Source organism: Podarcis erhardii, assembly GCF_964252035.2.
Source record: "Podarcis erhardii genome assembly, chromosome: 8".
Lineage (NCBI taxonomy): Eukaryota > Metazoa > Chordata > Lepidosauria > Squamata > Lacertidae > Podarcis > Podarcis erhardii.
Window position 1 is genome coordinate 63,410,874 of NC_138499.1, and position 13,269 is coordinate 63,424,142.

Below are 13,269 nucleotides of genomic sequence, written 5' to 3' on the forward strand. Positions count from 1 at the left end.
TATTTGAGAAAATGTATATTCTGCTTACTTGAAAGTAGAGACGTCTTAAGCAGTTTACAAAGGACAAGCTCAAATGTTTGTTTAAAATAAAATACTGTTAAAAGCTAATGTTAAAAATAAGTTATATATATATATAAAATCAGCCATTTTAAAAGCAATTGTATCTAATACAATTTAAGTATGTTAAAATCACATGCCCAGGTAGGCCTACTGAAAGAAAGAAGTTTTTAACTGAGGACCAGAAACAATACAGCAAAAGCTTCTGTCTAATAATCTCTGCAGGGTGGTTCTGGGTTTTGGATTCCACAGCAAGATAGGGCAAACATGCTGGTTATTTCTATACTTAAACTTTACATATATATTTTTGAAGCCCATTTGTTTGTGTTTATTTGTTGTTTTACAGGTAAGGTTGGTTGCTGAAAAGGAAGAGTGGGACAACGGAGGAGCTTCCTACTCCCGAAAGAGGTCACTAAATCCTATACCCAGAGATAGCTAGAGGAACTGTAACTAAACACCTTTTTAAATTATATTTTTGTAACAATAATAAAAGGGATCTTTTAATTTTTAGAACTAAAAATACTGAATCTTGCGCCGTAATTAACGGTAATTGAAGGCACAGGTTAATCAAAGGCTGGGCTGCAACTCTCCGACAGACAGGGACATTGGGAGTTCAATAACATCTTTGCATTATTGCTCTGGTATAGTTGGAAATACACTAGCCTGGAAAGTAGGACTGAGCAAGAGAACCCAGTAACATTGATTCTGCTGATAATTTGTATTACAGACTGATGTTAAGTACAGACAAAAGGTAGTATCAACCGATAATTTCTATTGGTTTAGAGGAGTGGGAGACCTATAGCTCTTCAGATGTTGTTAGACTACAACTCCCATCATCCCTGACCATTGGCCAAGCTAGCTGGGACTGATAGGAATTGTAGTCCAGCAACACCTAAGGTTCCAGCCCTAGTTTAGAAAAAAGAGAAGTGACCTGAAAATAACTCAGCACTTCTGTTTTGTGAAAAGTTTGCCTGTTTTTCTACACAAACTGCTGTTAAAGGCATAAGAGCATCCCACACTATCCACCTCCACCCTGGTCATTGCCAAGCCTCCTAATTCTTGACACAGAGCAAAGGTTTTGTTATTAAGAGAAGTGGGATATACAGTATACAAAATACTGTGTCCCTCAACTCCTGGAATGAATCTTGTAGCGTCTATAATGAAGCTAAATCACCACCATGAAGAAAGTCCAATGCAGTAGTTAAAAATATTTATTTCTTATTTCTTATATGTTTACCTTAACAGACATAAGGCATTTCCCCTAATTTCATATAGAAATACATAAGACATGCATAGACCAATATGGCCTGTTTCAATGAATATTCAACATGGTAAATATAATGTCAGTTTCATGAATATAAATACAATATATAGATTAAAAAATATGCCACATCATACAAAATTACAATCCAGACCTTATTCAGCGAATTGTCTTATAGATAAACCCACTGCTATGAACATCCACTGCTTTTTCATCTTATTTTTAAGCCACCTGCTGCCATACAGACTTTCATTTCAAGAGATCTCGCCAATGCAGCATCTACCTCTTAGTAGGATATTAGTTATCTGCATCTCCACATTACACTAAATGCTGTCAGATCTCCTCTTGCATTGAGTGTTCATGCAGTTTATTGTGTTAAGCTAAACTTCATTTCTGCCAAGCTTGTGCACATCAACCCCAAGCTTGCTTATCTGAGGCTGCAATCTTGTACACACTTACCAGGGAGCAAGTCCCATTGAGCTCAATAGGAGTTGCTTCCATGTTAAGACATAGGATTGCACCGCAAAAGCAGAAAGGCAGTGAGAACTACTTCCCAGGAATCAATGCCGTCTTTAGGATGGGGCCTGCTGGTTTCTTTCCTTTGTCAGCACAGAGTGTAGAAGACCATTTTTATCCGCAGCCTTGAAAGTTCAGAAGGAACAAAATGGCGAGCTACTGGCATTTATGAATGATTAAAAAATAAGAGGTTGTAACAGATGCTTGAAGGTCACACAAAAAAGTTATAACAATACTTTGGCAAGAGTGCAACATAAGAGCATTTGAGGTAGAGTTGTTATGTAGGATTGTGTCCTGATCAAAGTAGCACAGTCATTTTCCATTTTAATTTAAGTCAAAACTATGCAGGTCTTCTTTTTCAGATCTTGACCTCTTCATTTCTGATCTTATTGATCCCAAAAGAGCTTGCATTATATGTTAAGAGAAGCCTGCCAAACCAAATAAGATCACTGCTTCAATTTTACCCTCTCTTAAGAAATGGGGCCCAGATTTGCCCTTTCTTCATCTGACAGCCCACCGAAAACGAAAACCAGTTGAAGGGATGCTTTCTGACCCAACCCATTCAATGGAATTCCAAGAAGATGGCAGTATTTAACTGCTTTGTCATCTGTCCAAAGGGAAGATTTATTTGGGCCCTCCTCTACTTTCAGAGAGTTAATATTTAGAACAACACTCCTTGATCTTTTCCTGGAGTGGAATGTTAAGAAGTCAAAACAGAGCTTCAGCAATGCTTTGTCAGTAATTCGTGATGACTCGAGGATTAGGGTTGGTGATCTTTCCACTAAGACGTCGTCTTCAGGCTTTCCCAAATATTTTGCTTTTGATATGTTCGGTTATGCTTCATCTGCTTTGGTTTGTGCAGCCTGCTCTTCAGTTTGGCAATATTAAAAGACGCTTTGATACTATTACCGATGGCATCCAACCTGCAGAAACAAGAAACCATTAAATAAATCGAGAGACCATACATTCTGATCTTCCTATTCACATGTAACCCAGATTGTATAGATGCTTGTACATAGCAATTCTGCTACCTTTTCCTTCCCACCTTTTGAGATGCTAAACGAAACACACATCCGCATACTCCTATACCAGGGTTTCCCAAACTTGGATCTCCAGCTGTTTTTGGACTACAACTCCCATCATCCTTAGCTAGCAGGACTAGTGGTCAGGGATGGTGGGAAATATAGTCCAAAAGCAGCTGGAGACCCATTTGGGAAAAACCTGTCCTATACTAATTCAAGTTGATTCAATATAACCCTAAAGGTCTACCATGTTGTATGGCAGGGAGCAAAGGGATGGTAGAAGTCTCACTTGCTAAATCCCTGTGTCAGTCTGCTGTTAAAAGCAGCACCAGTTTCAAAAAGGAAGAATGACAACTAACCCACTTTGCACCTCAGTTTTTATTATGAGAATCTGCCTCCATGTACATTAAATGGTGTATATGCAGTATATTTTGGTGTCCATACGTGGAACTCTTTTTGCAGTCATCCACAGTCAGGATTTAATTTATTGTGAGGACTGCATAGGCATGATTTCTCCCCTGAAGAGACTTAGCACTTTGAAGTGCCAAACCCATTTTGGAAGCAGGATATTTACATAAATTTATTAAATGGGATTACTTTCTGCAAGATAATGCTCAACATTAATCACAAAAGTAAGAGATCAATATGCTTCAGGTAAAGTTAAAAGAGGGGGGGGGACACCCTTTAGGGTCACAGCCAGTCTTGTCTGTGAGAAAACTTATTTCAGGCACCATATTTGGTGCTTAATTAGATGCTTGCATATGAGCAAAATACATCTGCCAAGTCAGCCTAAAGGCAATTCAACTGAATGCAAATCTATCCGATCCAAGGTCCTGTTCCTAACACTTCCTGGTTTCCATGAAGCAGTCTGTTCCATACAATGAAGAAACTGTGGAGGTAACAGTTGGGGAAATGTTGTGGTGCAAAGATTCTACCCCAGCTACCAAAAGGCTTCACTTTTCCCAGATTTTTAAAGAACTAAACACAGCTTATATCCTCTTGCCCAGACATCTCTTTCACTCAACCCTTTCCCCCACAGGGTATCAAATAACAAACTCACCTTCTCATTTTCTTGCTGTTAGCCAGTTGCCTGAACGCACATTTCAATCCAAGCCCTTTGCAACCTCTATCTTTATGAAGATTTCTCCAGCCTTTCTCTGTGGTGGACTGAGTCCTGTTTATATTTTTAAAAGGAAAGAGAGAAAGAGGTACAGCTATGAGGACATTTGCATGATTTACATATCATGAACAATTACATTTCTTTGTTTACCCTAGCTTTTCTCCATACTTTTCAACACTCCAATTTTAACTAGACAATAACCTAATGCTTAGTCCTTATGCTGGACTAAGAGACCAAACATCACTAATGAGTTTCCATGGCTGAATGGAGATTTGAATCTTACAGTATGTGAGTCCAACACTCTATATACCACTCTGATTCTTGAGCTACACTTAAGCTTTTTTTTAAAAAAAATGTGGCCTTTTACACACACACAGGTTTACTCATGTATAGTATATTTATCCTAGTACAGTAATACTTCCGTGAATGTCCGCTTCGTCTAGCGTCCATTCTGGCGAACGTCCGCAGCAAACCCGGAAGTACTGGAACGGGTTACTTCCGGGTTTGCCACTCGTGCATGCGCAGAAGTGCTAAATCGTGCTTCGTGCGCATGCGCAGACGCGGCACTTTACCCTGCGTCCTTTTTGGCTAGCGGCTGAAGCTCCAGAAAGGATCCCAGTCACAAAACAATGTACGACTGTATCTAATAAACTGGAACCTAGCACTCAATTCATTATAGCACAGGTGAAAGAGGACAGAACAAACCAAAACGTACCAGTGTTCTTTTCCAGTCTCGCAGAAGCTTGTGCACTTCTTGTCTTTTAGGTTAGCACACTGGCATCTTCCATGTCTTCCAAGAGGTAAATCTCCCAGTGACCGCCTTGATCGGGAAGGACTCCCAAGCCCATATGGCACAATTCGCCTATCGTTGGAGGGAGGGGAGAGAGAGAAGAGGGAGAGAACTGTTTAATTTCACTCACAGAAATAAAAGTTAGGAGCGTTGATTTAAAAGGACTCTGGCCACACCAAAGGTTGAAACTCACGTTTGCTAATCACTTCTATCACACATTTGCATAGGCTGGTGGAAAAAGCAACACCAGTTTGCATTTTAGCAAATGTTAGCTGCCACAACTGAAACTTGAGGGGACCCATATTTAGGCTTTACAAATTTCATTTTCAGGAGCACAATAGTGTGTGACCAAGACAAATTGATGTTTGCAAACGCTGGCATCAAATATGTACACTTGTCAAGGAGTTGTGCCTACTTGAAGACAAAACCCAAGTTTGCTTCTGCACACTGTGCGAAACTTGTTAAAATTCAGAATTCAGTGTGCTGTGCGAGATGTGTTAAAATTCAAGATTCATTATGCATTATCAGCATGCAATGAGCTCTCTCCCAATTCAAAATACAAGTAAGTTGCACCATTCATGTCTATTTAGCAATGAAGCCCTCCTTCCAATTATTACACTATTAAGGCAACTAATTAAAATGCTATTGGTGATGTTAGTGCCAGATGGTGGTTTTTAAAGATACATTTCAGTGCACTTATCAATGGTGCTTTTAATTATACAACACAATTCTTTGGACAACAGCATTCCTGGCCTTTCTTTGCTAATCTCTAATGGTGATTAACCATGGTCCTTCCACACATTATGCTGAGCCAGCAAGGAGCCACAGAAAGAATTTTTGACTAGATTCTGTCTTAGCGGAATGTGCTCAAGATATTCCTCCCCCTCCCTTCTTGGCTACAATCCAGTAACAAATTTCAGTCTAACACTGCAAATTATTTTGTTTCTGGGCGAATCAACTCTTTTACCCTAACCCAATGCACACACAATCCCGAAACAGAACAATTTAACTGGCTTTAACTTTTTTTTAGCCATTAAGCAGCCTAGTACAAATTCTTTTCAGAAGAATTTACAATTTGTTTAGGACCAGAATAGCATGAAAAGCTGGAGTTAGTAAGCATGTTTATTCATAAGCAAACCTTGTTTCATATAATGGGCCACTACTCTCTTGGAAGTAAAATGCAACCCTCAGCATTCTTCATGTTACTTCAAGTCTTCTTCTTCTGTCATTAAGAAGCGTCCTAGAATATCCTAGGATGCACCTATAAATTAAATCCCACTGGTTTCAGGGATCACAGTCGCAACCATTAGGGCTGCAATCCTACACACCTACTTGAGAGTAAGCCCTTTTGGACTTTGTGAGAGTTACATCTGAATCCACTAAAGGTACTATTAGTGAAGTGATACTTTCAGAAAGCAATGACTTGATTTGTACTTTTATTGCAGCAATATGAAATGCTTTGGTGCTTAAAAAATATTATTTTTTTCCAGCTGGCGCTATGCAAAGTCTAAGATACACTTAGCCTTCTGCTTGGTACCAGACTGGTGCTGTGATTATGGCCCAGAGAGAGCACCAAACAGATGAGCTGAGGAGGTTACTTTAAAGGAGGAATTAGCAGGCTAATTATGCCACAACCGCAACCTCGCCGCGATTATAATAAAAAAAACCTGCATTAATGGTATCTGAAGAAGTGTGCATGCACACGAAAGCTCATACCAAGAACTGACTTAGTTGGTCTTTAAGGTGCTACTGGAAGGAATTTGTTTTGTTTTGACTATGGCAGACCAACACGGCTACCTATCTGTAACTGCATTAATGGCTTAGTTCCAAGGAGGAGGCAGTACTCACTCGGGAGTGTTAATCCAGATGATGTCCAGGTGGCAGAAATAGACACACTCCTTATCCATCAGGGAAGAGCAGGAGCACCGCTTGGACCTGCGCAGCGGCCAGGGGGCGCTCGAAGGCTGCCTTTGGGCGCTCTCGGAGGCGCCGAGCTCCGCGTCTGCAGCATCTGCAGGAGAGAGAAAGAGCAGCGCTTGAGCGGCGCTTGTGCAAAAGGGAAAGAAGCCACGAGACAGGCAGGCGCTCCTATCGGAGCTTGGCCGGGAGGGAAGGCGCGCTATTCGGAAAGGAGACGGGAGCAGCTGCCATGCCTGCAGGGCAGCGCAAGGTTTATCAGGGACACGCGGCGATCGTCGTTACCGGGCAACTTTCTCCACGTGGCTGACAATAAAGACGCAGCTTTTTTGGCTGACGTTCTTGATCCGAGCCAGCAGAGGAAGGCGAAATCTAAGGGGGACGGAGCGCAAGGGCTTTTAAACCGGAGCGCTTCTGTTTTATGGCGCCATGCAAGCAGCTAATGAGTCTTAAATCCATTTCACACATTGTTGGAGGAACCGCAGAGCCGGAGCGGTGGCTGCCTTGGGGATGGCCTCCGAGGGGGGCCTTAGACACAGTTCATTCCCCCTCCCCTCCACTCCAGCTCGCTTTCCCTCACCTCCTGATGCTGCGTGACATAGGAACCAACTCCTAGGGGCCGAGGTCCCTTCACCTCCCCAATAAAGTATTTGAGGGGGTCGCTAGCGCCCGCCCCAGTTGATGGGCATTGCCATTCAATTGTGCGTGTGGCTTCTTGTGGAGGATCCTGCGGGACAAGGCTTACCTGCCCCCCCCCCAATATTTTATTCAAGTTGGCACCTCTGGAAAAATCGTAACCTAGCCTACTGGGAAGCAACCCTTGTATTCAGTGGGGGCTTATTCCCCAGTCTAGGGAGGGTAGCTCGACTCCTTGAATTCATACAATCGCAACAAGTTCCATTAAATAGGCGAATCGAGAGTCCCTGCGCTTATTCTGAAGATGCTCACTAAGAGGGTAAATGCGATCCTGAGCATCTTTCGAATAATGTTTGTGCAGGGTAGGTATAGGTATGCTACGGAGGCTAAAACGGAGCCAGAATCAGATCAGGTAAGGCATTTTGCGATTTCTAGGCAATGGACGGGCTAGTTGTACCTTTTTATTACTATTAGGGTTTACTTCCGAGTAGGCATGGGCAGGGGCAGGCCGCTTGTAATTCTCACCGGCGGCGGGTGCCCCCCAGCTGCTCCGCATGTGGAGTTTGTGGGTGTCTTTAGCGTGCCAAAGTCTGTTCAAAGGAATGGGTTTTTAGGAGCGCTTAGCTCTGCAAAGGAGTGCAGTAAAACCAGGATGCCCTTAGTCCGAAATCCCATCCAGGTTACCTCCCCGGGCTCAACATGTCAATGCAGAATTATTCGTAGAGATTAAACGAGGTCGAGAAAATCCATTCGAAGGGATGAAAAGAAAAAACCCTTTAAATAATCGAACTTTCGCAACCACAAAACCAGTAGCGGCAGAATACTCGTTTACTCTGTGTGCGGGGCACATGCCACCAAACATTTATCCGCCATAAGATCGCGTTAACTCTCGGAGGAATCTGGTTTAAAACCAGCCACTCCGGGTTAACGGCCTTGTGGATCGCAGCCGAGGCGCTCCTTAACACCTTGGCAGCAAGCGAAGCGAAGAAGCCAGCGCTCAGGTAGAAGAGAGTTTCAGGCCAGTGACCTCAGAGCCTTATCACTCTTCCTCGGCTGGACGCAGTCTACCAGCAAAAGTACACTCTTGACCTAGGCACGCTTGCAGTGGGAACTTGGAAAAACAGGAGTGGAGGGGATAGGAGTAGTATGCATTATCTCCCCCCCCCCGGGGGGGGTGAAAAAAGAAAGAAAGCGCAGCGGATTCCTCAGCTTACCTGTGTGGCTGATCACAAAGAGCAAGGGAAGGATCAGTCGCGTGTAATCCATTCCGACGACTCTTCTGGTAAACCCAAGGCAAGCGAATGGAACTCCCTCTTTAAACCCCGTTTGCTCCCGCAGCAGGTTGCAGGTAGTAGCCGAGCGACTGTGCTTGCTCGCCAAGGATCCAAGGAAGACGAAAGGACTCCGCAATCCGCTAGGCAGCAGTGAGGCTGTGTCTCCGTGTTGCAGCGAGGCTCCCTGCGAGCTTCTGCCCGCGCTGGCTCTGGGCGGCTCCTTTTATACCGCTCCCCTACAGAGCGGAGTAAACAGCGCTCCTACTTTATTTTATCCCGAGACAATGTTATTGTGTCATTAGTCACCGAGAGGCAACGTGCAGAGCGAGATAAGGGCAGGCTCGGGAGGAAATCGCTGCGAGCTTCTGAGGCAGACGCCGTCTGGCAAGGCAGGGGCAGGGTTGCACAGGAAAATAAATACCCGGAGCAGACCTTTCGGAAAGACCGAAATCCCGCGGGCCAAGGGCGCCTCCAGCGTACGGCCGCCAGGGGGCGCACCGCCGCGGCCTCTGCTGCGCCTGGGGGGCTTTGGCCCGCTGCCCGCGATTAGAAACGGCAGTGGGATTGCTTTCGGGTCAGGTTTTAAAAGGCGGGAGGGGGCCACGGGAAATTGCCCCCCAATATATGCAAAAGACAGCGATGGTTTACTACCTTCAATTCTGTGCCTGAGTTAGCATTTATTCAGCGGGGGGAGGGGTTTCACTGCGGGGTCCCTCGAGATCTTTCTGGACTCCCATCACCCATGACCATTGGCCATGCTGGCTGGGGGACCAGCAACACCTGGAAGGCCCACCCCTACCCCCTGCGTTCATTAAAGGGACCCCTGACCATTAGGTCCAGTCGTGGCTGACTCTGGGGTTGCGGCGCTCATCTTGCTTTATTGACCGAGGGAGCTGGCGTATTGCTTCCGGGTCATGTGGCCAGCATGACGAAGCCGCTTCTGGCGAACCAGAGCAGTGCACGGAAACACCGTTTACCTTCCCGCCGGAGCAGTACCTATTTATCTACTTGCACTTTGACGTGCTTTTGAACTGCTAGGTTGGGAGGAGCAGGGACCGAGCAATGGGAGCTCACCCCGTCGCAGGGATTTGAACCGCTGACCTTCTGATCAGCAAGTCCTAGGCTCTGTGGTTTAACCCACAGCGCCACCCGCGTTAACATTCGCAGCTTGCACGGCAGCCTTGAAACGGGAGGAGGGACCTGTGGCCAGTCCTACTGCTATCATGACCAGTGGTCAGAGATTATGGGAGTTGGGCTCATGCAACCTCTGGCAAGCCACCGGTTCCCTGCATTTTTAGCTCATTTCAAGGCTCCAGGTCTACTCATTGCATGCGTGCCTGGGAGTATACAGTTGGATAGTGAAATAAGAACTTTTCATGGATAAAAAAAAAAATAATCTTCCCAGATCAGACAAAAGCTCCATCCAGTCTGGCGCCCTGTTTTCGTCAGTCGCCAAGCAGCTACCCTTGGAAACTCACAAGAAGGATACAGAGAGGGAGCTATCTTGTCTTGGCTCCAGCATGTAGCAATCCGAGCGACACGGCCTCTGAGTACAGACTGCAATAGTTCCATTTTTAGCTAGCATGGCGAGGGGGTGGGGGTGGGGTCTAATCCCTGTGGATTTGTCTAATCGCCTTTTAGCAACCAACTACACCAGCTACCACCACTGCAGTTTGTGGTCATGAACTCGTAGAATCACAGAATTGTAGAGTTGGGAGGGACCGTGAGGGTCATCTAGTCCAACCACCGGCAATGCAGGAATCTTGTGTCCAACGCGGGGCTCGAACCCACAACCCTGAAATTAAGAGCCACCGGAGCTATCCCAGATCCATAAACTAACTATGCCTGGTTTGTGTGGCGTACTTCCTTTTGCTCATTCTACAAGCAATTTATTTGTAAAGAAGGATGGAGGTAGCATCTGCCCCGTTTTCTATGTGCATTCGAGACCAGAGTGTATTAAATCCAGGGCCTTTATAACAGGTGTGGTTCACCTGTGGCTCTTCAGGTGTTACTGGACTCCAGCTCCCGGCAGCCCCAGCCAGTGGTTTCAACAACCATGGGAGGTGTTGGGAGGATGGGGGGGGGGTAAGGTTCCCCCAGTTCTGGTATATTGCAATGGGAGGGGGTTTTTTTATTAATGGCAAATCGGCTAAAACGTTACTAAAAATGGAACTGTACTTAAGAACATCAGGAAAGTCCTGCTGGATCAGAGCAAAGGACCATTTAGCCCAGCATCCCATTTCTCATAGATGCTTGTGCGAAGCCGAGGACTAAAGCATTCTCCCCACTTGTGAGTCACAGCAAATCAGAGGCATTCAGAAGTAGTGCATGGCCAACATTGCTATTAGCCACTGATAGCCTTTGTTCCATGATTTTTTAAAAATTATTTCAAAAATGGGCAACACTACTGCATGAAACAAGAGTACCTTTAACCTTAATCAGTTTTCTGTGTGATAAGCATGTTTGAACTTGCCAAGTCTGTTGCTTAATGATGTGCCATATTTTTTTATGGTGTTTGGGGCTGCTTCCAAGATTTATTATTTCAGGGAATGCATCTACAATCCAAGTGAATCATCAATGCATTTCTTTTCTTTTGGAATGCATTGGGCTTGCTGGAGGAAAGACTGTGCATTGGCAAAGGTATTTTTATTGCACAGCAATGTATGAATATTAGACAAGGAAGGAGAAAAGGCATTTGTGGGTTTTTTATTATTATTTTGAAAAGGGTTACATTTGGATGATTGTAAATATTTTGTTTTGAAACTACCAATGGGTGATGTTGGGGCAATTTGCTAGGGGCTCCAATAGCAGCAATAGAGCCCACTGCCCTAAGATCAAACCTTGAAAGAGGCAGTTAGTCGTTTCCACCAGTTACTACACTATCTACCTCTCTGTATGGCTCTAATTAAATGGCTGCAAGTTCTCTCTGGTTTATCACTGTGGTATTATTCCTCCTCCACTGTCATCCCAGCTTCACATTTATATTATTATGTGATGTAATCAGGGCCTTTTTCAGCTGAAACTCACCAGAACTCAGCTCCATCGCCTCTCAGATGGGCGCATTGCCATTCTAAGAGGAGAAGTTTGTAGTGACCTCAGTCACCTCTTTTTCTAGAAAAATAGCACTGGATGTTCTGCATGTTACATATTATACAAACTATGGTGGAGAGAAGGCTTAAACTGCTGCTCCACACTCACTGTGCCCTCCTACCTTTATTTACATAGAAAGACCCACAAAAGGTCACAACTAGCACTTAACTGTATAATCCAGTTTCTTACCCTCCTGCCACCTCAGTGCGCTGTGTGTGTGTGTGTATCCTGTAAGTTACAAGTTCTTGTGAAGCTGGGTTTTTTAAAGTATTGTTTTGATTTGCAAAGTTCTCTACTTCAGCTTACATAAGGAACCCTCAAAATTTGTAGGGGCCACTACCTTCTTTTCCAATGACCCTGTTTTGCCTCCATAGCAATAGGGCAGGGATGGGGAAGCTCTGACCTGCAAAACTAGTCCAGTCCTCTTCATGAGCCTAGCACATCTCCCCCAAGTCATGCTTCCACCACCTGACTGGGAAGAAAGGGGAGAAACTTTAATCTTTGTCGCAGACTGGTTGAGAAAGTTTCGCCCAGGGATGGAAAACCTGTGGCAGCTTCAGGTGTGGTCAGACTCCAGTTCCCATCAGTCCCATCTAGTATGGTTAATGGTCAGGGGCGGGTGGGATGGGATATGTAGTCCTGCAGCTTCTGGAGGCTCACAGGTTCCCCACCAGAAGCCTCCTTCACTTCTAGCTCCTCTCCCACAAGGCCATTGACAACCACCTGCCCCGCAGGAAGAATCCTTCTGACTTATTACATGTTGCTGTGGCTGTGTAGGTGTGCGTGGTGCGTGTTTTAACAAGCTCGGAAGGATTTGTATTCTGAAATACAGGATATAAATAACTGGGGCTAATAAAATGAATTGAATGCCTTGATTGTGGACTGCCCACAATGTTTGGCCACTGGGGGAAATGGGGATACAGTGGTACCTCAGGTTAAGTACTTAATTTGTTCCGGAGGTCCGTTCTTAACCTGAAACTGTTCTTAACCTGAAGCACCACTTTAGCTAATGGGGCCTCCTGCTGCTGCTGCGCCGCCGGAGCACAATTTCTGTTCTCATCCTGAAGCAAAGTTCTTAACCTGAGGTACTATTTCTGGGTTAGCGGAGTCTGTAACTTGAAGCGTATGTAACCTGAAGCATATGTAACCCAAGGTACCACTGTACTGGCCTAAAGCGCCCTTTGCTCTGATTCAATGGGGCTCTTCTTTTGATCTTAGCAACTTGAACATAGTGCAATGAGAATAGTCTGGCCTGCTAATTCCTGCAGGATCATAGCTGCTGTTAAAGACAGCAGCAGAGACTGATGGAAAGGCTACAGTCTTAATTACCCCTGAGCATCCCTTACTTTAAAATTGTTATCTGGTTGTCCAAAGATGGCTATTTCCCCCACGCCCACCCTGCTTTTAATGAAGCTACTTCGGCCACCTCCCCCTCCCCTCTTAGCCCTTGCTCCTGTGCTTTGAACAGCAGCCTGACATTGATGGTGTAGTGTAGTGGTTAAGACTGCTAGACTAAGACCTGGGAGACCAGGGTTCAAATCCCTCCTTCAGCCATGAAGCTCACTGAGTGACCCTGGGCGGCTAGC

General features: G+C 44.9%; 1 protein-coding gene across 1 annotated transcript; it reads right to left on the reverse strand.

Moving 5' to 3' along the window:
* Window positions 1-1,250: 1,250 nt before the first annotated feature.
* EDN1 (endothelin 1) lies at window positions 1,251-8,946 on the reverse strand. The gene is made up of 5 exons (XM_081873180.1): window positions 8,534-8,946; window positions 6,615-6,777; window positions 4,692-4,838; window positions 3,917-4,030; window positions 1,251-2,757 (listed from the first exon to the last, which is right to left on the reverse strand). The coding sequence occupies exons 1-5, from the start codon at window positions 8,583-8,585 to the stop codon at window positions 2,616-2,618; spliced, it is 618 nt and encodes a 205-aa protein (XP_081729306.1). The 5' UTR covers window positions 8,586-8,946; the 3' UTR covers window positions 1,251-2,615.
* Window positions 8,947-13,269: the final 4,323 nt, after the last annotated feature.